Raw genomic sequence first — 20,618 nt, forward strand, 5'->3', positions numbered from 1 at the left:
GCATGAGAAAAGGACGTTTGGTTATTTCTGCTGTCTTATGACGAGAATCATGGATAAACATCTAGGATAACATGACAAAATTATAAGCAAACTGGTGATCACCCCATTCTTTTGTTCATATCCATCATACTCGTTGTGCCCAAATGTTCATAACCTTCATTTTCATGCACTGTTTCCATCCCTCTCATGGTTTGTTTGCTGTTTTGCAAGCGTGACAGTATTTGTTTGCCCCCAGTAAGGGTAGTGTTATTATGTTCACAATGTGTCTAAATCATGTGGCCTGAAGGAAATGAGCCTAGAATAACATTGTTTTTCATTATTTTAGCAGTTTGCTGTTTGTTTCTGTGGTCTAATATCATGAGTTAATGCTTTTGATATCTATGACACTGCAGGCATTTCTTTTGAGTTGATTATCACAGTGATAATTGGAATTTAATGTGCTATATAACTGCTTACTATCAGTAAAGTGCTTCCTAATAAGTGATGATTTTGCTTAGAAAAAGCAGGCCTGTTGGTAGAGAACAGTTTGGCAAAAGGGACTAATGGAAGCGTGTTTAGTATTAACTGTGTGAGCTGAAAACAAAAGAATGACAGGTGAGGCTACTGAGAAAAGGTGGGGTGGAGGGCGGGGGGCGGGGGTATAAGCACACAAATATGAACATCACTGAAGGTGTATTCCCTATCAACCTGCTATTTTGAGCTTCAGCATGCATCAGCTCTCACAATTCCTCATCTAATGTGGAAACTTTTGGGCTTGCCAAAGTCTGACTCTGATGGCGAGTGCCCAGGTAACAGTGCAGATGACGCTAAACTGATGTTTCACTTAGATATAGTCTTATATAGATTTAGTCTTCAGTGCTGCCGTCACTGGACATCTGGATGTCATTTTCAGTTTTGTTTTTTTCCTTTATTTAATCACTGAAATAGATAACTGTTGTTCAAGAGAGACCTGAACCCAAAAGAGCATTCACGAAAGCGACACAATGATAAAATATGTAAGAAAATACAACATTTATAAAACATTGTTGAATTAAAATCAGTGCTCCCACATACATTAATATTTGATCACAGGCATTTGTTGTTGCATTTTTACAAGTGTGATTGCTGGTGCAACGTTTCTGAAAGTCATAGTAGTACCAGTTATTATCAGATGATGGCTATTGTTTACTTCATCTGCGGAAAGTGTGTTCAAAGTGTCACAAATATTTCACAACACAGTACAATCTTCATCTAGTGAATGACTTGATTGGAAACGCTCTCGAAGGATTTCTTCTCGCTGAGTTGTTCAGGAGAACAGAAGACAGTCTTTCTGCCGGAGACTTAAAGATAAACACTTTGCCATGCCAGGCGTTTGATGTCAGTGATTCAGAAGCTCTTCCCTTGAGAGTGTCAGAGAGAGTGAGACATACAGAGGTCTTTACTGAATCATTACTCATGATACTAATACATTTAGATGGTTCTTCATAGTGTCTTGTGTAAGGGCCTGTGTCTGGGAAATGTTCATATGTAGGAACATGCATATTAGCCCGTGTCTGCATGCAAATTCATCTTTTCCCAGCGGGAACGACGACCAACAACCCAACACCCAGTCTTCTATGTGATCTCCTCTCACAGAGGTGAGATGCAGTCAGCTCTCTTGGGTGAAACCAGGCTCAGTAATGAGTCAGTCCAAAGTGTCGGAGTGTCGACAGCCTAACATGTTTTTGCATAACCTGACATTATCATCAGCGTGTCCGCCAACCCCTTCCTCTGTTTTCACAGCAAGTTGTCATTTTCCATCCTGCCTCATTGTTACTGTCACAGCTTGTGCTACGGGAGATATTAAATTGAATGATCAGAAGGACGTCAGAGGCAGCAGTACGGTGTAAGAGAAGTCTTACACACAAATGTTGCTCTGGAGATTTTCCCTCCTGCGTCAACGACTGAAAACATTCAGACAGCAGAGGATTGACTGCACCTCTCAAAAACTGACCACTCCTCCTTCTTCCATCATAAATCCATGCCTGGACCTGTAAATAAATAATGCGTGCCTTATCAAGATGAATGTGATTGGTTACACTGCAGCTATTCAAAGAGAGAAAGGTCCCCACTTTATAATATCTGTTTAGCCATCAATTATTAAACTTAAGCTTCTATAAAATGAGGGTAAAGTCTTCCAGCAGAGACAGCAAGCCTCTCAGGCACTACGTGAAAATGACAGTGAAGTGATAAACTGGAGAGTGGCATTTCTGTAACAAGAGTGACATTTAATTTTCAGCCCTGCAAATGTCCCTTTTCTAAGAATAGGGTGGGCTTCACGGTATTACATCACATGTGTAGTTTATGGTGTTATGAGCTTGAAATTGCGAGGTTTGATCGGGCTTTTCTGAATCAAAATTGTGTGTCATATATTTAAGCTCATTTAATGTGTTTATGCTGGTGTGGTTATTTGTGAGGACATTTTGGGATTAGATATATAAATCCATACAAGGTACATAACAGTTTTGCCAGCTGGGATGTCAGATTTGTCATTGATGATACCTTTATGGTAACTCTAACTGATAACTGATTATTGGTTAATGTGAATATTTGCTGGTTTTCTTAGTCGTCTTTAACAGTAATTTGAATAAATTTGGGTTTTAGACTGTCAAAACAAGAAACTTGAATATATTAACTTTGGCCTTGGAAAATGATGATTGGTAATTGGCAGCTTTCAGTCTTGTCTGACATTTTACTAAATAATGAATCAATGAATCGAGAAAGTAATTGGCAGATTAATCAATATTGAAAATAATTGTGAGTTACAGCCCTTCTAATGATGCTGTATGTTAGAGCATAGGATGTAGTGATAATACTGTACTGTATTGTATGATGTGAGGATACAGATGAAGATGAAGATGTGAGCATTGTCCATTGTGCAACACATTAAAATCATCAGAGTTTATTGTGTTGAACATGAAGATATGTTGACACAGGTGAAAAAAATCAATCCACTCTCAGTGTGACACATGAAATGTTAGAGCAAAGTTAATGTTGAGGAGAGTTTAATGTTGTGGAAACAAACAAGCCTCTTAGTATCCACCTTTCTAGATGGTATCTGCATTGTGAACAATTTGTCTGTCGTCACTTGGCTACTTTTCCTTTGGAGTCTTATTTCCTGGCTCCTGCCTGCAGCCGTTGTGCAGCATCGTATCTCAAATCACCATTTAGTTGACATTGTAATACAGCCAGACAATTTGTACTCATCCAGATCGTGTTAAGTTCACACTGTCTTTGGAAACCTTGGAGCCTGGGTTGAGGGTTAGGGTTTCTCATTTGGTTTTTCGTCTCTTGAAGTTCTGATTCACCAAGGGTGAAGCTGACAGTGTCATCCTGTTCTGTGACCGGTTTCACATTCAGTAAGCTAAACATATTAATAGCGAGCCACAGTCTCCGCAGCCCTCCTTAAGTGTTTGGGGGTCAAGTGCCTTCTTTTAAGGGCACCTGTGTGGACACTTATTGAAAGGAGTGTTAATGTAATATACATTCCTTGCTCCAGATTTTCTAGTCATTCCAGGATTTCTGCCACAAAGTGACTTTTCTAACAAGATGTGGATGGTATCATGAGGCCATTGTGCCCTGCCGCCGTAAGCTGAAACACGAAAACATTAGTACAGCATACAGTCCCACAGTGTTGATCCTCTTTCATATTTTATTAATTACAAGCTTTATAGTCCGTCTAACTCTACTAATGCTCACTCTTGTCTCTTTTGACAGATATGAAGCAGGAAACCTTTACTTAGACCCCAAAACTTTAGCTCACAAATTAATGTCCTTTCTGGCTTCTTGGTAGAGTGGCAGTGAATGCAACATCAATTCGAAAATAATCCCATAAACTGCTACTCTGTACTGACTATAATTTAAACGTCTCTGAGGAAAATTCCTCTTGGAGGACACATTTCAACAAAGACTAGAAAGGTAGATGTGAGAAGAGTAAGGATTAAAAGGAGAGATGAAATGAAAACCAGAAGGCTTCACGAAGAGAAAGGGTATTCCAGTGCCGTACACAGTAATGACTGTAGAAGTCTGATTTTCTGCTCCATACACTGCTCGTAACACAGAACATTTCTGGATTGTTGATGCAGTCGATGCTTTTGTGCATGCTTAATGGTTTCTTGAGGACGACCTCTGAGTTCCTCGGTGGATTGGACATTTATTGGCAGACTATAGACACTGAATTTCACCCGAGGCTTTCCAATGTTCCCTGATGCACATGAGGTGAAGCTAATGAGTTTTACTGTTTTCTCCCAAGAGAGAAGACTACTTGATGTCCAGCCACACTAGTGAGGGCATGCACAGATCAAGAGTGATGAAGTTTTGACCCCTGTTTCATCTTGCTAGCTAAATGCATTTGGACCAGTTGTAATTTGTTATGATTGTGATTCTGTAATGAGAATCAAAAAATAATAATAGCAAACCTGCTACAGAAACAAAACTGTAGTATGGTATGAACCTGGCGGAATGCATTATATAACTCTAACCAACCAATTACTCATACCTAAACCAACCCTGCCTCTTTGTTCCTTTGGTGGTTAGTGATCTTATTTGACCAAACCTTGACAGTGTCTGACAAATAATAATGACTACAAATGTTTTCATCCGCTAAATCCCATCAATGCATGGTGGTTTTGTTTACCTTGTGCAGTTCAGTGTTTGGACAGTACTCAGAATATCCTTGTGCACATCTGCCACAGTGTCATCCCAATAACAGCTCTGTTGACAGTCCATGGAAAGGTAAGCTCTGCGTGTCCATGGTCCTGTCTATTCTGGCTGGCACACACATTCAACTATTACTTCTTATTGTTGTTTTATCTTTCCATTTTCAACTTGCTTAACCAGCACGTCCTTCTCAGCCGATGTTTTTCCTGCTTCATTTGAGTGTTATACATCCTGAAGGTGCATTGGAAGCCTGGTTATAATGAAGGTTCAGCACCACTGCAGTGTCAGTGGTGGCCAGAAAGATGAGGCAGACTGCGTACACGTAACTTATCTAGTAATTGGCCTCAATTCATTATATATTGCACAGTTCAAAATGTTGGCCAATGACTACAAATTGTCCAGCGTGTTCAGGAAAATACAGACATCAAGAGCTAAGCCAGCATCTAATGGTGCCACAGCTCCATTTCTGTTGTGCAGCAGATCTGTGCTTCATACAGACAGTGATACGTTGGTTCATGCTTTAATTTCTCCAGGGGGTTACACGGCATATAATAAACTCCATCTTTTCATGAGAGACATGAGAGTTTATTAAAAATTCAACCTCAGGTGGCCTGAATTAAACCACGCTGATTGATGTGTGTCTCAGTGAGTAATGCTTTTACAGTGAAATTACAGGAAAACAGCGTATCTCTGCAGTATAGTAGTCATGCAGCTATTTTCAATTGTGCTTTCATTAGACAGCCAAAGACATTTCTAGTACACAAAGTTATATGAATAGGTGGAAGTACCACAGCTTATTTTTCAGGAGTAGTGTCCTTGGTCTCTTCTATAAAATAGAGCAAAATTACATTAATTTAGTGGTGTAATAGCAGTGAGCAGAAAACTAGCAGGGGCTTAAAACCCTCAGTGATGGAACTTTTAAGTACTAATCCAGCAGGACTGTTTCCATTTTTGTAAGTGCCCCTTCAGATTCTGGGCATGTTAAAAATTAATTTCAGTTTCCAAAGATTTTTTTTTTCTGTTAGCTATTTATGTGTTTGTTTATTTATTTATTTACCCCCAATATGGGGAAGTGATGCAAACTTCAAACAAAAAGGGCAGCGCTGGGGGATCATTCATTTCTGTCACAATTTCAGGCACGAAAACCTTTAAAGTAATTTTCATTCCATCATTTGGCCCTCCAAGAAATTATTCTGAGAGGAAACGGTTCGTGACAGAGACATGAAAGCCCTGTTCCTGGGATTCTCAAGAGCCCTATGCCTCAGTCAGGGCTGTGAAACCACCGACCACCCTGCATCTGTTGCTTTATCTCTGCTACCTTAATGGCCGTGCCTTTGTTTGTGCCTTCCTCTCTGTTCTTTTTTTTCCTCTGTTGTAAAGCGGTGGTATACTTAGAACAAAGAAACAGATTCGTTGCTAACAGCTTTGATGCTAAGAGCTGAATTTTGTTGGTGTAGCAAGTATTCTGCCAGCTTTCTCTTTTCATCTCTGTCTTTTTACTTATTTGCTTGTTTCTCAGTTGGTCCTCATTTCTTGGGCTCACAGCCAGAAAACTGCCCTCTACAGTGCCCTCTGCCCTGGGCGCCTGTAGGGTTGCTCTTATATGGCAACTTTCTTTCTCTTTTTCTACTCTCACATATCCAATCCCTTCATCTCATGCTGGTCAAACAGAGGAAATTAGCAGTCAGGGATTTGGTTTGTGCTGGGTTTTCTTCTCATATAGTTAATATTGCATGGCCATGCTCTTAGGGTTAAGATGTTCCAACTGCATGTAGCTTAATACTGTTTCAGCCCAGAATTAGATGGACATCAAGATACAAGAGTTAGAGACCTATTGAATGGAGCAGAGCAGATAAGAGTCATCATGGCATATGTGTGTGTGTGTGTGTGTGTGTGTGTGTGTGTGTGTGTGTGTGTGTGTGTGTGTTTATGAGACAGAGAGGGAAGGGGGCAGAGTTCAACATAGGCTATATTTAGAGTTGCTCCTCGGCCCACTGAAGAGACACGGCTATGCATAGAGTTGGTTTCCGTTTATAGGAGGACACGTTCTCTGTCTTTAGATGGCCACTGTGTGATTACACAAGGGACCCACATGTTCTTACGTGCAGTCAAGTTCTCCAGATGTTAGTGACTTGACCAGGGACATCAAGCCACGCTCATTATGGATGCCTTTTCATTTTTTTCAGCTTCTTTATAGTCGTCCTCAACACAATCAGAAATACACCAACTTCTACTTCTACCATTTTGGATATTTGGAAGATGTTGTTCCTGATTGTTGATTATTTCTTCTTGTTACACAAAACAGAGGCACAGTCACTGATCCAGTTCAGGTAGTTACAAAGAAAGAGAAATGGGGAAAACAGCGCAGTAAACAGCAGTTTAGCAGTTCTGTCACCACTGACCAAAGAGTAGGATATTTTTGTTAGGTGCTTTTAGTTTAATTAATCAAAAAGATCAATGTGATTGGACACAGCAGTCAACAGCAATCTACTATGTAAAAACAGTGGTCTGCTGTCACCTGCTTTAGATTTGCGTTTCAACCACAGCCATGAAAAAATATTGAATGTGTATCCTGATAAGGCTGTTAAACACCAGTATTAACCAACCATATCCCTGTACCAATATTGGTGTGGTCCTTTTCCTTATTACAGTTGAACAAGTCTGTCATGCACATGGAGAGAGACTTACACCCCGTAGAAATTATAGTCATTGCTGTTGTGATTGACATCGTAGACGGTGATCACGACCATGACTTGTACAATTCTCCCTGGTGCCTGGAGAGACAGAAACCATATTAACTAATGCTGCTCCAGCAACACCATAGCAGTAAAACCTCTTAGTCCTGAAGCCTCCCCAGCTGTAAAAGAGTCACCAGCATGGAGTAGTTAAAACAACTCCTATTAATTGTATTACTTTCTGTGCACACTACTGTCTGATCCATAAGCACAAGAGACACTCAACATTACTGTAAAACCAACATTAATGGGGCAGTGAGCTACTCACTAGTAGTGATATCAATGTATGGTAATTACAATAAGCTTCGAGTTCTGTAGCTGGAGCCAGCCAGAGGCTTGTCAGACGAAAATGAATGGCAATTAAAACACTTAAAGTCACAATAGCTTTCCAAACCCTTGTTAACTAGGTGGTGCTCATTTTTGACTGGCTGGTCACCACTTTTTCAGTCTTCAGGTGGAGACAGCAGTAACCTGTTGGACAAACATAAGCAGCAGGCAGCAGCATTAGGTAACTTACAACTAATATGTAAAGCTGAGGTGGTCTAAGGACGTGCTCTGTACCTAACTGAGCTGAAAAAAGGCAAAAAAGAAAAAGGGAGTTTCTTGTGATAGTCAATGGCAGCAGCTTAGCACTGAAAAGATACAGATGTGTGGCAAATAAAAAAACAACATAAGGTGTCTTATATGTCTTTTAGTAAGGTGTTAGACCACTTCAAGCCTCCAGAACAGTTTCAATGTGCCTTGATTCTACAAGTCTGTGGTGCATAACCCACTGGTGGGATGCAACACCATTCTTCCAAAAAAAGAGACGCTATGACATAAAGTATTGTCCAAGACTAAACAAACATGTTCAACTTATGTTGAGTTGAAACTAAATACTTTCTTTTTTTGGGTGGCACTTTCCTTATGGTGGTAGAAAGGATGTAGTTCTGCTGTATATTTCGCAGAAAAATGACTGAGCTGATTATGTTCTGTCATCAAGAACAAATAACAATTTCAATTTTTTTGTTCAATCTCCCTGTACTATTTGGATGACTGTTGTTATAGTCTTGGGAATGCAGGGTGCTGTAAATTGGCAGTGTTCCTGATTTTAATGCTTTCTATTAGCATAACTCTGTACCAGTGGATCGTGTGTTTTGATTTGCAGAAGTGTGTATTGTTTCACTTTCCATAAAACTGATGTAAGGCATGTTGCGCAAAAGTGTACGAATTGTTGACAGCTAGTTTGTGTTGCCTTTTAACCAACTTCACTGTCAAGCATAATACTTTGGAACAGGCAGAAATATTTCCTATTTAGGTGTGTTTTAATAAATGGAATAGGCAGATTCAATGTGAAAATATGAGTCCAAATAGATTAGAAAAGTTAATAAAATGCAAATAAATGTCACTCCTGACATACATTATGTCTGTGTCTTTAAGCCACAGCTGGATATCAGAAATACTTTATTGATCCCCGAGGGGAAACTCTTTAATAAAGCCTTAATGATAACTTTGGAAGGTGAATTGGATGTGTTGGCTAGAAGCTTGGTTCTGACCAGAAGCAACATTGCCAAAGTAAAATGAATGTAAACTAATTTCTCTGAAAGCCTCTTGCCTCTCTTCCTGTTTCTCAACAATCAGTTCAGACTAGCTGCATTAAGATTAGACTAATCCATCATGGTGGTCTACATTATTCATCACCTGAATTCCCACTGTGCATTTGGGGGAAATGCTGTCTTGTGCTCAAAATGTGCCTCATAGCTCTAATGTGTTTAGCACTGTATAAGGTAGTGTTTGCACAGAAAAATGCTGCTGTTTGTCATATTTGTCAGCCTAGAGGCGCTGTGTTGGGATATGTAAATCCCAGTGCTTACAGAATGAGCATTCATCATGAGTATTGATTTTAAATTTATGTGACTGAGCACTGATGTTCAGTCAAATATGTCAATATTTGAAATGGTGTTGTGATGTTTGTTGCTCCCTTGCTGCAGTTCTTCTCTCCATGCATCTGAGTCTGTATTATGTTACCTTCTGGGCTTCCATGGAGACCTGGAAGACGTTAATGCAACTCTGCTTGTCTCCTGGCACAGGACGGCTCCTGCATGGAGGGAAATACATCCTCTGACACCTGCACGTCATGAGATAAAAGAGCCCTGTTCAGCTCCTGATTGCATGCTGTCATGATGCAGCCCAAATCTGTTTCACAGTTTGATAAGGGGATTTGAGTGCAGGAAGGGGACTGACTGAGCAGTCCCAGGTGGGATGACGTCCATGTTCATGCTGTAATGGTGATGTCACATGGAATTTGAATGGCTATCACACACACACACGCACACACACACAGCTACAGCTACAGCTACAGCAAAGCATCACGGGGCTTTGTACTGTAGACAAACAACTCTGAGCTCCTGGATTTGTGATCTTGCATGTTGGCACAAATACTGGAATTGGCCTTACTGCTCTTAGCCCTCTTCACATGTGACTAAAACTACGTAGGAATGGCCATTGATTTAATAATTGCAGTGATCATCTGTGATTATAATTCCATGTTAATATACCATGTCTATAATATCCAACACAAAAGACAGTCCAGATTTATTTTAATAATTTTTCTGGATGTGTGATTTCAACTGTTGTTGGGGCAAGTGGTGGATTCTGTAGTGGAATATTTGAACCTCAATTCAGACTTCATGTTTTGCATTAAGTTTTGGAAGTAACAAGTTGTGAAGCCTTGACTTAATGCAACTGTTTCCACTTGTGTATATAAATATGAAGTTTTATGGTAACTACCTTTTCTCCTATACAGAGTTAGCAACAAACATTAATGAAATAGCTTTTTAGAAAATAAGAATGGCTTTTTGAATGGTAGGGAATTAGGGAAAACTAAAACCCAAGTGAATTAAACACAACTCGAGTTGACACAAACAGCTGTTTTGTGTTTTACTGACACGCTGTTGGAATGATGTGACCCACATGGAGTATTATTCATTTGCCTCAATTGGATGTGTGTGACATTTTATCTAAACCAGAATGCAGCAGCAATCTGTCGCTATTCTCAAAACTACCATTCTGGCTTCTGCCTTTTCTTACTACAGCATCAACGTTACGGCGACGACGAATACAATCTGACAAAACATATTTTGGGTCAACGTGAGTGTGTGAAGGTCAGTCTTTAGCAAGCCCTACTTTCCCATGCTCTGCCTTTGTAAACCAGAAGCAAAAACTATGTTTTATGTATGAGTGTGTGTGCATGTGGAAGACATTTGTATGGACAGTGTACTGATGTAGAGAAGGCCCCACCAGAAGGCCCCGTGTCAAGGTGTCTGCTTTGGCTTTGCTCGGTGAACTTGAGCCCCTGCAGGAGGAAGCGTTTGGCAGCTTGGTTAAAATGGACTCAGGTTGAGAGCGTGCAGATACAGCATAGTGAGCCAAAGTCTCAGTGTCTCAGCTCATAGTGATTCCCCCTTTGGCTTGTCAAGAATGATTATAGTTGATAGTATATTTACTGTGGCTAGCTAGTTTTACAGGGCTTGAGTACAAATTTGTCAGGGCCGGCATATTTATCATGGTAAATTATTTTCAGTTAGTAATGTCTTTAGTATTAATAGAAAATTGGCTTGACTCATTATTTTTCAACAGTGTTTAGCAATCATACATGGAGGAATCCATCGTAGAAGAGGCTGAGATATTATTTCTGCACTGACAGCAGCCTGTGCACTGTACAACATAATGCAACACAGCAACAAACCATTTTGCATTTCCAGTAAGATGCGTGACTTGATTTTTCTTGACTTGAAAGTCTTGCTTTCTTGCTGATACCATTGCTATCACTACAGTATGTTGGGCTCTCTGCCTTCACATATGGATGCAACAGTCTTGTCGAGTAGTTTGGGTGTTGCTGGATGGCATTCAGGGAAGTGTAGGAACGAGATGTGGCATGCTGAGGACAAATGGAAACAACAGAATGGACACTCATGTCAGCACACATTATCCCTGCAGATTCACAGTGTCCTTTCAGAATGCACCAATTTGTGGTAGTTAGGGTAGTTTGACCTATTGAAATGCAGCAGTCCTAATGGTTTTTATCATCCATTTAGATGATTAAAGCCACTATGTTCTATGGTTTCAATGTTAAATCTACTTTCAGATGGTTGGTGATAATGTTTTGAGGGGCAGAATGGTATCATAGGTGCTTAATGGGAGCTTAACTTTTGCTTGAATGAAACACTCATTCAGACTGTTTTTTTGTGAATGGAACCACCTGTTGCTCTGTCATTTGCTCGGAGGAAGTGTGCCTGCTTACTGGGATTAACGGGGATTGTTCCCTGCTGCTCACATCCAGCCCATTCCCTTCGCTTCTGAATCGATGCTGTAACATTGAGCAGTTACAAACCCCACATCTGTCTACATGCAAAGTAGGGCTCTGGGCTGGCTGCAGTGCCCCTAAACTGGATTTTCTGTCTTGCCATTTAACACAGACCTCATGTTGGCCTCTACAGTTAAATAAAACCCTCAGTTTTAGCGTGCTGCTTTGCATCAATGGCTGGTGACCTTCAGAGATCCCCCGAAGGTCAACATCTCAGGACCAGGCACTCTCAGGATTTACTGATTGTTGTTGGTCTTCCATGTAATTGTGGATCTATAGCTGCAGGTTGGATGGAATTTACCTTTAATTAATAGCATTAATATCATCAGCTTTAAAAGGCATGCTTGACATAAAGTCATGAAGAAAATCGAAGCTGGGAATACCTTCTTTCTTCTCTTCTGAAAATAAGAATCAGCAGCGTGATAGGGATCAGGGGTTTAAATCAAAAGAATTCCTGTAGGTCTGTCTGAGTCAAAAACAACAGATTTTGGTAATATCACATAAACAGCACATACAACAATTTCTTGTGTTTTCATTTAAAGGGTGGGGTGAATTGCTTGTATATGAACAAGCTGTCATACATATCTGAGAGATGAATAGTGTACAACCTCCCATATTTTTCCTCTTAATATGGTGAATTAAAATTGGGCCATATGACTCTGAGCCTCACCTCCTTTCCCTCCTGCCTGTCTTGTCTTTGAAATTCGATCTTGGCACCTGCAGAGACATGGTGTTGTAATGGATTTTTCATCCTCAACACAGTTTGGAAACCTTTTGAAATGTTTCTGTTTTCCATTCTTGGCTTTTTTTGTGTTACATTTGCTAAACTAATCTGGTGAAAGAACTAGTGTTATCTGGTGTCTCAAAAGCCGTTGAGCTAATGCAATCGATAGGGAAGAAGCAGGTTAAATTAATCACCAGTTACCCAGGCAGATTTCTAACACCAACTTCTTTTGTTTCATCCTAGGGGAATTTGTGAATGAGAAACCTGATGAGATGAAACTGGGAAATAGATTTTCAACTGTTTACCCAAGAGTCTTCCCCTTTGCATCAGTCATTCCTCTTGATTGAACAGGCTGCAGGCTTTTACTGAAGTCACTCATGGATTACAGAGTACTGAATAATCCTGATGATGATAAGTTTCATTGGGCTTTATCGTCTCTATCATCACCAGTAGTTACAGCCACATGTGAGTAGCTAAGCCTGTGTGACCAAATGTGCAGTATGTTGTCCATTCTGCTGTATTAGTTTGCTCCATTCTTACTGACATACATTAACTCTCTCTCTCTCTCTCTCTCACACACACACACACACACACACACACACACACACACACACACACACACACACACAGATCAGTTTTAAGTTATTAAAAGTGTCATTTAGGCCTGTATGTCAACATCTGCTCCGCCCTGAAAGTGGTTAGCAGTGGCTGTCAACTTAATCCATATACAGAGCATATGGCCTGGTTTGTTGTTGTCGTTGTATTATATCACTTGTTCTTATGGTTTCTACTTAATTTCTTGTCTATCACATATTCCATGTTTTCCTTTTCTTCTGGGACGACTTCGCCCATATGGATCAATATACTTTGATCTTATCTTATGTAAACAGACCAACACAGGGTTAATTATATACAGGTACAGGACATCCTGGACGCATGTTATGATGCGTTATACAAACTTGTCAAACAGTCTGTTGTATGTAGGAACCAGTATTACATGACTTAATAGGCAGATACAGTCAAAGTCAGGGCAGTGACCAAAAAGTCACCATGTAGCAAAGAACTGAATTTTATTGCATTATACTGACAGGTGTTTCTATTATTAATATAATATATCAAGGGCAGGCTAGGTGTACCTAATAAACTGGCTATTGAGTGTACACTTGCCTCATGCTTTGTAATGGAAGCATTAGTTAATAATTATCAGGGTGAAATAACAAGAAGAACCATTCTCATTCCAGCATACTCATACCTGGGATGCAATGAAATGGAAATCTGCGTGAAAACAGCAGTGAGTGCAGAGTGAGCTTCACTTAGGCTGTAGTTTCATCAAGAAGTCCAGCAGACTGATAGCCTTCCCGTCTGGACTCCAAAGACTTTAGAAACTTTGTGTTTCACTTTCAACCCAGACGTGTTGCATTTGAGCCGCACAGTGACAGACAGAAATCCAATTAAGACTGTATTTTTAGCTCTGAAAGTAAATATTTGCATGAAGAGGAAGGATCTGTTTCTCTCTTTGAGTCTTTCTCGCTTTCTCTTTCTCTTCCCTCCTCCCTAGAGTTTGTATTGCCCTCTGAAGTTGAAGTGGCCTGACTGCAAACATGCCAGAAGTTCTCAGCTTGACACCTTGTATCCCCAGAATAACCCAGACCACAGTTACCAATTATACTGGATTTTTTAATAAGCTGAACCAAAGGGTGGACACAGTGTTATGTAAGTGATCCACAGGGATTCATGAAAGAATACACAAGTGTGAGTCAGCTGAGATATACTGTACAAATTAAATTGCAGCTTTATTAGATAAAAAAATATATAACACTTCAATAAGCTGTTCTTAGTGTTTCTTGCAAGGCTTCAGTCATGTTGTGTTTTGGTGCTGATGCAGACCTCCTATTACCTATTACCTATTACCTATTACCTCTTTCTAGTGCTTCAGCTTTAAGGACAGTGTGCTGCTGGATGGTGAGGATGGAAACTCTCCCATCTAGCTAACGGCTGTTAAGCCTTTTATTAACAACCAGTAGACTTGTCTGTATGCTTATCTCTCTGTCATTCTGTCTATACAGATCATGCATATAACTTTGTGACTCAGAAGTAACATGAGCGGGGAGATCATAACAAGGCTCCTGCTAATGCTTCTGGCTAAATGGACAATTGAATTTCTCCAGCTCTTAAAATCGTCATCACGGTTGTGATGTGTCCTTTCAGACACTTTGTGATGTTGTAGAGGTAGCCTTTGTACTGCAGATGGTATTGAATGTGTAAGTAAAATATCTTCCGAGGCCTTGCTTTTATTTCATTATATCCAAACGTTTTAAAAACGAAACAAGGCCCTCTGTGTAACAAAAGTCAAAAGCAACTTGAAGTGCTGCATAGAAGAGAAATACAAAATACAAGAGAAAGCTCCAGACAATGTTAAGACAGTTATCCCAATCAGAATTCAACTGACAATGACATACAGTACAATAGTTAGAGACATATCTTAAAATTATATGATAATAATACTCATTACAGTGGTTCTTCTTTTTAACACTGGAGCATTATTTGGCAAAATAGCTTGAAATATGATTACTTCTGGCTCCACAGTAATGGCACATACAGGTAGGCTATTATATAAGCAGTTTGTCAGTCATATTGGGTTGCTGAAGGTTGTACAGTGTATAATCCTGGAGGATATAGTGTCCTCATAAGCTTTTTAAAATGGATGCAAATGCACAGCTTTTGTTGAACAAATTTCACATTAAGCGGAACATTAAGGGCACACTGCAGCTCAAAAGGTACTGTTCAGCAATTAAATCAAAACAGCTGAATTCATTCCATCTTCATGATATCTAAATAACTTCTGTACAGTATTAATGTCTTTAAAGGAAGACATACAATGTGTCATCTTTCCAATTACACATAGAGTCAGATGAATACAACATGGACAAGGACAGGTTATGTGTAGCCAACAGGATATACTGCCTTTTGTATGTCGGATTTTGTGGCATCTAGCAGTGAAATTGCAGTTTGCAACCATTTGAGTACCGCTCACATCACCCTCCCATTCCAAGCGTGTAGAAGTAACTACGGTGGCTGCGAAACTTGTGAAAAACATGAAAAAAATGCCCTATCTAGAGCCAGTGTCTGGTTTGTCTGTTCTGGGCTACTATAGAAACATGGTGGTGCAACATGGCAACCTCCGTAAAAGGAGACCTACTTCCTCTGTACATAAAAACGACTTATTGTAAGGTAACGAAAACACAACGATTCTTATTTTCAGGTGATTATACACTAATGAAAACACACTTATAAATATGATATTACATTTCTGCCAATAGCTCATCCTAAATGTTACACACTAGACCTTTAATAAATTCCCCCACACAACAGTGATGTGTGTTTTTTGCCCTATTCTTCTGTCATAACGTTTACTGTTCAGACACCATACATTTTCAATCTCTGTTGGGTCCTTGACCACTGAAACTCACTTGTGCTCTCCCTTACTCTTTCAACTCTGACTGACCTGAATTTACCTCTTGCAGACTATTACTGAGGGAATAATGCACATTAGTAAAAATACTGCTTTTCTGAGTGACATGGATTCCTTTTTATTAAAGGTGTACCTTCCAGAGGTGCACGCCACTTTGGGTACGGATCAGAATGCTTTTAAAACTGAGAGGGTCTGGTTAATCCATGGGGAGGTGCAGCACCGAACATTACCAAGGATTAGAGAGCGATATTACTGTCTGAATGCATTAGAGGTGTATTAGATAGCTCCATGATGGAGCACAGACTAATGCACCAGGCTCTGAATTACAGCGTAATCTGCATTTAATTGCCCTGAGTTTTGTTGTGGTAATGGCATTATCTAATGGAAGAGCTCTAGAAGGGTTTGTACGAAGAACAAAAGGCAGGGGAAATGGAAAGGGCGGAGTCACAGTTACAGATGTGGGACTCTCACTTTAGGATGATTACACAGGTTGGCGAACTGGTGAGATGTTTTTTGATCCTAGTTACACAAAGATCCAGATCATTACAACTGAGATGTTTTCAACAGTGAAAATGTCAAGAAGAAAACAGGGTTTTTTGATGAAAGCATTTGATGAAATGAAACACTTGTTTTGGAAGACGCCTTTGTGTGTAATTTGCATGCCTTCCAGCAATTGTCAAAACTTGCAGGTTCTTCCTGTCTTTAAAACAAATGACACGTGCCCAACTAATAAAAATAATATACCGTGAGACTTGTTAAGTTACATAACTTAACACTGGCAGGTTGTACCTTGTGATAACTCTCTCATTAAAATCAGCTCACAGAGCACTAAGAAATAGAGCAAAGACAAAGATTTGTGGTACTTCCTGTCTGGTTTTAAGACATAAGGGCTCATTGTTTATGGTGTCATTTATTCCACACACACACACACACACACACACACACACACACACACACACACACACACACGTATCCCTATCTTCAAAAAGGGATGTTGCCCCGGTAGCAGGGTTAAACACTAAATATTGATTTGCTCGGTCCCTCTCTTGGTTGTTAGTGAAAGGCCAGTCAACACATGGTCTCATTATTTCCCCTGTGTTCACCATTGTCTGTGTTAACCTTTTTGTCATCAGTATCTGGAAGAAGAGGAATGCCTTGTACCCACTGTCCCCTATGTAATAAACAGTAATTTCCTTTGTCTCGTCTGCAGCAAATGCTTCATGGTCCAAATGCACTCTTGTAGTGTGAAATTATAGCAATATCTGACTGTTGGAATGAAACAATAAATCATTCATTTTCAGTTCTTTTAATGTATAATTTGCCAGAGCCTCTGCTAAGCCCTCACAATCTGGTGGCTCTCATACTCAAATCTGGTTGATCTGTTACACCAAGTCAACCTCTCTGTGTGAGGACATGAAAATATGTGATGGATTTTGCAGAAGTGTTTTTTGCCCAATTCAACGTAGACTGTGTCGTTCATCCAAGATGGAAAATACCAGACTGAATGTCACAGGCTGAAATAGATAAACCAGATTGTTACCTGAAGCGCTGAGACTGATCAGTTTTTCAATTTATCCAGTGAGAGATCAATGCAAATATTGTTGGCAGCATTGATGAACTGTCAATATGGTTCGGACTTTAAATGGAAGGAAAAGCTTGTGACAATTAAGCTGGAATTTGAGACTCTCAGGCAGCTCTAACCACAGGCAATCTGTTATTGAAGGCAGAATGCTTCACATAGTCTGATTAAAACTGGGACTTGACAAGAGCAAGTAATACCAGAAGACAATATTATATTGATTTTTTTTTTATTTGGATCTTCTTTAATCTCTGAATACAAACTTTGAATACAGTCACTGGAAACTTCTACCTTGAAGTTTCACAGCCTGAAGCCTCTTTCACAAGCCTGTATCAAAGTGTGTTGCAGCGTTGCTTTCATAGTTTGTTGTTGGTTGACAGTTATTTACCAAATCACATTGCTAACTGACTTTTTCCTTCATTTTCAAATTACAAACCGAAGTACATGCAGGCTTGACAACATTTCTAAACTCTTGACGGTTAGGACTTGTTTTATTGAAAATATGAGAGAAATATTGATCCTTTGCTTTTCATCTTGGAAATCTTTCTGCACACCTCCCTTGCTTGTTTAAGATAACTGTAAGCTTCACCTTAATTAAACATGATCTATCAATCGATGCTGATGAGATGGGTGTGTGTTTGGTGGGGAGAGGGAGTATGCTGAATTCCTGATGAACCTGTTAGCTTGTAGTCTTACAGCTTGCGCCCAAGAACCCCTGTTAAATCAACACAGATCCTCATATCGGACACCGAATATATAATGAATAATGAAGTCCAGTTTAATGAATGCTCTGCCTGTTCAGATTTCAATCTGAATATACAATCAATTTTAGCCTCCCTCTGGAAATGTCAGTGGGGTTGCAAGTCTTCTTGCACCATGATTAAAGTCACTCAGTTGCTGTTGGTTTGGTACAGGTCCACCAAATCTTTCATTCAAGATCATGAGCAACATTCAATTTGAGGGATTAGACTACATTTTGATGTCAATACCCGCCATCCTTGATTGGATCTGTCACACTGTATAGTAAGTCAAGTAAAATGTCTACTCTGGAGAATAAAGCTGCTAGTCTCAGTCTATCTGTAGACAGTTGGTCTACACCTCACTTTTAGCATTAGATTAGAAAGTAGAACACCTTTTGAATAGTACAGAATGATACAGTAAATGATTAACATGCAAGTTACTGATCTATACATTTATGACCTAAATCATGAAACCATAACCATGGATTTTCATCCAGCCAAGATTAATTCTTATGACATCTTTGCCTTTGATCTGATATGGGGCAGGAAATCTGTGAAACTGATTACCCTAAATCACAGACACACTGACAAATTAAAAGAAACAACACATGAGAATGTGACATTCTTCTGCTTGCCCCTCATCAACTGTTTTACGGTTCTCAGTGGCTTTTTAAGACATCATGAACAGAAAAGTTCAGTATAAATCCAGTTCCCTTTTACTGTGTATAAATAGTTAATCCTGCAACACTCTGTAGAAAAGCATTTTACAATCCTTTTCTAAAAAGTTCCCTTTGTTCCTCTAACAGATCTTCTAAATGACTAGTTAATCCTGCCACAGATTGCAAAGTGCTTTATAATCCATTTGCACAAAGACAAGATGAGACTTAAGTGACTTTAAGCCGATGTAATATTGTAAACATAAAAAAACAATGCTTTTTCTCAGCAGAAGTTTGCTGTGTGTTTGGGGAAATACTGGCTGTTAAAACAGTATCAACATGCAGCTCATCTCTAATGCTACTCTGGCTTCACTGAAAGCGGAGAAAGGGTTTTAGGAAAAATAATCATGTTCTCTCCATGTTCTGTCCTGATATTTCAATGAACTGGAAAGGTTCAACAAATCCACCATATTTAACTTAAAACCTCTTTAGTTTTTTCCAATTCCTGGAATTTCATGAAAGCACAACAACTCAGAAAAGCCAGTTAACGCACGGTCTCATTATTTCCCTTGTGTTCACCATTGTATGTGTGACAACCTTTTTGTTGTCAGTATCTGGAAGAAGAGGAACACTTTGTACCCACTGTCCCCTATTTAATATACAGTAATTTACTTTGTCTCTTGTCTGCAGAAAATGCTTCATGATCCAAACACACTCTTGTATTGTGAAATTATAGCAATATCTGACTGTTGGAATGAAACAATAAAAAATTCAGCCAGCCGCCATACCAATATGTACCTTATTTCTGCTGAATGACTGAAGCTATGCAGGTGTGGGCCTGGCTAGTGCTTGGATGGGAGATGTCGTGGGAAAACTAAGTTGCTGCTGGAAATGGTGTTGATGGGCCAGTAGGAGGCCGTCTTCCCTCTGGTCGTAATAAAATCCCAGTGCAGAGATGGTGACGCTGTGCTGTAAGAGATGCTGTCCTTCGGGTGAGACGTAAAACCGAGGTCCTGACTAACTGTGGTCATTAAAGATCCCAGGGCACTTATTGTAAAGAGTAGGGGGTTCCCCGGTGTCCTGGCAAAATTCCCAACCTGGCGCTTTCCATCTGGCCACCTAATCATCCCCCAGTGTGACTGGATCTACGCTTCCCTCCTTAAGCTGATGCGTGGTGAGCGTTCTGGCGCAAAATGGCTGCTGAGCATCAGTGTTACTTTCGTGTTAACGAAAACTATGACGAAAAATTAAAATAGATCTTTGATAATAAAAACTATGAGGAAATGTATGTTTTGTTTTCATTTACAAGACGAAACTAAAATGTTAGTGGTGGGCTATCGGACATTCACAAAATGCATGATATTTTCCCCCAGTTCTGCGCCTGTCTATCAAAATATAAACAATGCAGACCAATGCAATGCAAACCTACAGCGAGTTATATGACAACAATATTGGAATAAAAGAATAGATCTATGGACACACTTTATTTATAATTTGACAGAAAGGACAACATAGTGCACTGTAGTACCGGAAGACGGAGAATGCCCTGTGGCTACAAATTAGGACACTTGAAGGCGCTAACTGTAAGTCCTAATGTTAACTAAGCATATACATTTGCAAACGTTAAGTCAATATTACTGGGCAGTCGGCTATGTCAGCTTGTGGCAAATTTGCTAGCAAGCCACATTGG

At 39.7% G+C, this 20,618-nt stretch overlaps 1 protein-coding gene across 3 annotated transcripts in view; it reads left to right on the forward strand.

Moving 5' to 3' along the window:
• The window catches only part of prkcaa (protein kinase C, alpha, a), a 156,078-nt gene that overhangs the window by 2,937 nt on the left and 132,523 nt on the right, over nucleotides 1-20,618 (forward strand). The window contains exon 3 of one of the 3 annotated variants that reach the window (XM_044190214.1): nucleotides 12,725-12,946. The exons of the other annotated variants lie outside the window; for them this stretch is intronic. Coding sequence (XP_044046149.1) covers nucleotides 12,859-12,946 — 88 coding nt within the window. The 5' untranslated portion in view covers nucleotides 12,725-12,858. The remainder of the gene's footprint in view (nucleotides 1-12,724; nucleotides 12,947-20,618) is intronic. 3 annotated transcript variants of the gene reach the window in all.

This window comes from Siniperca chuatsi, linkage group LG3, assembly GCF_020085105.1.
Source record: "Siniperca chuatsi isolate FFG_IHB_CAS linkage group LG3, ASM2008510v1, whole genome shotgun sequence".
Lineage (NCBI taxonomy): Eukaryota > Metazoa > Chordata > Actinopteri > Centrarchiformes > Sinipercidae > Siniperca > Siniperca chuatsi.